Source organism: Mercenaria mercenaria, chromosome 4, assembly GCF_021730395.1.
Source record: "Mercenaria mercenaria strain notata chromosome 4, MADL_Memer_1, whole genome shotgun sequence".
Taxonomy (NCBI): Eukaryota; Metazoa; Mollusca; class Bivalvia; order Venerida; family Veneridae; genus Mercenaria; species Mercenaria mercenaria.
In genome coordinates this window covers 89,160,420-89,164,482 of record NC_069364.1, presented here as the reverse complement: position 1 = coordinate 89,164,482, position 4,063 = coordinate 89,160,420, and the positions used below count along the sequence as shown (strand labels likewise).

Below are 4,063 nucleotides of genomic sequence, written 5' to 3'. Positions count from 1 at the left end.
AAAATTTAAAGGGGAACTACGTAATATCGTGACGCCATGAAAAAACGTCACTGATATTTTATAGCAACGACGTCAAATACAGCAGATAAGCAATTAGAAAAGTAAAAAAGAAAAATCATGAAAGCATAAGAAGAATTACATGGAATACATATTTGGTAAAAGACAACAATTGAGAGGTAAAAATTTACATAAATTATTATATATCTATCATTTATGGCTAAACAGTAATCCAACAGGCACGTTCAGCAAGGTTGATATATTCAATGTTGAATTTTTGTTGAATTTGTATTTGATTTGAAAGTTTAAACAACTCTGTTGCCTCAGTCTGTTTTCAACGTTGATTTAAGTGTGGTTCTGTAGAGCTTTTGAGTCGCCCTATTTTAAGAATCAACATGGTGTTCAGGGCACCACGTTACAATGGGTCAAGTCTTTCTTGATTGGCAAGCGCCAATCCGACCTTGTGAATGGTGAAGCATCAGATGAAGTTCCAGTAACGTCCGGAGTCCCACAGGGCACCGTCCTATGCCCCCTTCTATTCTTACTCTACATAAATGATTGACCTGCCTGAAAATCTGATTTCACAGGTCCGTTTATTCGCCGATGACACTGCTGTCTATTTAATTGTAAATAGTCCTGCCCAAGAAAACATCCCCCAGCAAGACTTGAATAGGTTACAATTATGGGAAAGTAAGTGGGACATGGAGTTTAACCCCTCAAAATGCACAGTTGTGAACATAACAAGGTAAAAAAACTTCAAATCAAAGTATACACTCCATGGCCAAGTCTTGGAAACAGTCCTGATGCAAAGTATCCTGGGATCACTATATTCTCAGATCTTAACTGGACTAAACACATCAATTTAGTCACGTCCAAAGCTAGCCGAACACTTGACTTCATTAAGCGAAATACCCCATGCAAAAACCCAAAAGTTCGGGAAGTAGCTTATAAAGCTCTAGTCAGACCACAGATGGAATATGCTAGCTGCGTCTGGAGCCCTTATACCCAGCATAACATCCACCAGATCGAAATGATTCAGCGGAGGGCAGCGCGATGGTTAATCATGACTACTTCCCTTACAGCAGTGTCACAAACATGCTAAGTCAGCTGAGATGGCGTACCCTTGAAAATAGGAGATCTGATTCATGCCTCCTTATGTTCTACAAAATAGTGAATAGTTTGGTTGCTGTACCACTTCCTCCCTATGTCAACCCCCCATATCCCGTCTAACAAGACATATGCATCCCCACTCCTATACCCAGATCCTCACTTCCTGTAATTACTATAAGTTTTCTTTTTTTCCAGCCACCATAGTGCTTTGGAATTCCCTTCCAGTACAGCTTGTGCAAGCCCCAACCCTGAAATAGTTTAAGCAGGGTGTGACCAAACTTGCACACAATACTTAACATGATAAACGGGTTTTTAAGCTGCTTTATCTGTAAATCCTTTTTGTTTTTAACACTATCAACTGTATTTATGCTTGCACTACACATCGTGTATTACTTTTATTCTCCTGTCCATTCTACTTTTGAATTTCTTGTACAGGCGCGCAGCTGCACGTAATACTCGTAAAGAGGAGTGATGCATATTTATTATAAATAGATAGATAGAGTTAAAATCAATTATACCTTACCTCCAGCAATTTGCTTGTACCCATTTACAGTGAGGTCGACTGAGGCAATCGTGAAAAAGTACCTTGCCCAAGAACACCGCTATGGGAATAGCCAGGAATAAATCCAAAGACCTTCACCTTCGTAGAAAACGTCTTAGCCCTCTCGTCCAGTGCGTCCACCATATCTAATTAAGGCTGAATAATTATTGTTTAATGCGCCATCCTGCATCGTCAGTGGTTAATGTGTATAGACTTAATGTTGAACTAATACTGGAAGATCAATGACTTGACTTACTTCTACTTCAACGTCCAACAATCAACTTTGATTTAATTGGAAGGTCGTGGCACATAAGTAAAATCTTACTATCAGAATGAAAATAATCAAGATATTCTTGTGGTTTATTGTCTTATATTTACCACGGTTCATCGTTCAAATGCTTAATTATAGCTATTTAACAACTTGAGCGTCCTATTTCTACGAATTTAAACTCTACACCGTGATAACACTCCAAGGTTTGACTATTTTTTAATTGAGACATACGCCTGTTAATTATGAATTATAGTTACGCATGTTTGGAGTTACACACATTATATAAGAGATGTATATTTACTATGTGTTAGAATTTGTAAAATAACTCACAACCCAAAGTAAGTCGAAAATACAAAATTGAACGAGTACAACAATCTGCAGCTCGATACGTATGTAACAACTGTGGTCAAACAAGCAGTGTAACCAAATGCTGGCAATTCCTTGAACAACGCCACATAAAAAATCCCTTATTATGATTTACCGGTACCTTGATGTTGATAGCCGTCTTTGAGATGAAACTCGTGTTGGTCCAATTTTAATCTGATTTCCACAGTAGAAAGTTATATTACACATACGCACACATTAAGGATGATAATATTTTGTTATAGTCTACTGAAGAGTAAACGTATAATCTCTATCTTTCCCAAAGAAGTGTAAAATACAATATATATTTTAGCTGTTTGTCTTCAAGTCCAATCAGTGTTAAGCGCACTCTTAAAGGCATTTACGATGGGCGGTTATACGTCGGGCGTAATAATTTCACGAGGGCGAGTGTATAAATAGTGTTAAAACACGATTTTGCTATAAATCATTTCAATTCTAATATGCATGTTTAATCTAAAACAGTAGATAAAATATAGTAGTGCTCTTGTTTTCGTCGCAACAAAAACTTTGACGTCACCGCACGTTAACGTGACGTTATTCTAGCGTAAGTGTGTTTTAACAGAGACAAGCATATTAGAATGTTTGTTGAGACATATTGTTCCAGTGATTGATGACTCTGTAAGAGAACCTATGTTGACCTATGTTGACTCACTAGACTATTTACGTGATTTTTTGATAACTTGTAACAGTGTCCTCTGCTCTTGTAGGCGTAGATGTTGAAAATTTAATGTTTGGAATGTAGGCTTTAACATATCCATGCATTATCTTAAAAAGCTGTATGACATCGGCTCGTTCACGTGAATAATACGAAGTGGCTGGACCTAATTTCCTGAGTCTCTCTCCGTATGTTAAGTCCTTCATTCCGTTCACATGTTTTGTAGCACGCCTCTGGACATTTTCAGTTGAAATGATATATTTTTAAAATTATATACATGTATTTTATCTATATATTTATTCTTTTATTATGTTTTTAAATTAAAGTACAGTTTTATTGCAGTTGACCATAACGTACACCTTAGTCACACCTACAAGAAACCTGAATTTCTTGGTCCCACAATCTCATACGTAATACCATTCTAACTTCTTTCTTCCAAGAACAATTCGTTCCTGGAATGGTCTTCCCCTATACATACAGTTCTATGCACTGAGAGGCTGGCGAATGTAACCTTCTAATCTATATCTATGTTTTTAATCTTAGTAATTGCAGTTCTTTTTAACTTTGCACCTGATGAGCTTGCTCATCTTTTGAAGGGTAAGGAAAGCCTGACAATAAGTTAATTCTTTTCCGCAGCCTTAACGTACTAAAACGTATTAGCGTCTGATGGTCCTTTCACGCTTCCGTAGAAAGAACATTTATTACACGAAACCTATTTTGAAAATATTTCTGAATTGTCTAGGTTTGCAGCTCTCAAATACGGTTATGTCTTACATCTGAGGCATGTACTGACACTCTCAGACAACATCAAAAATGACAATTTGAGCGATTTGATGATGTTCAGAAATTATCAATGTACCCTTGGTTCGTTACGGACCCCTGTTGAATTTGTGTTTATCCAGAGCTCAAATACTTTTTAACAGATTAAAAGCTGACATGCTGTACTAAAGCCCAGGTAATTTCAATTCGTGATAAAGTGCTGAAAATTGGCTCCCTTATAGCAAAAAAAAAAAATGAAAAACATGATAATTTCTTTCATTTTAGCTGGAAAAATTAGAGTAATTATTTTACAGAAATAAGTAAATCAGTTCAAATATGTATCTAA

At 36.5% G+C, this 4,063-nt stretch overlaps 1 protein-coding gene across 1 annotated transcript in view; it reads left to right on the top strand.

Moving 5' to 3' along the window:
- The first annotated feature begins 20 nt into the window (after positions 1 to 20).
- LOC123552399 (BTB/POZ domain-containing protein 17-like) overlaps positions 21 to 4,063 on the top strand; it is a 29,872-nt gene continuing 25,829 nt past the window's right edge. The window contains exon 1 of the mRNA XM_045342047.2: positions 21 to 176. Coding sequence (XP_045197982.2) covers positions 140 to 176 — 37 coding nt within the window. The 5' untranslated portion in view covers positions 21 to 139. The remainder of the gene's footprint in view (positions 177 to 4,063) is intronic.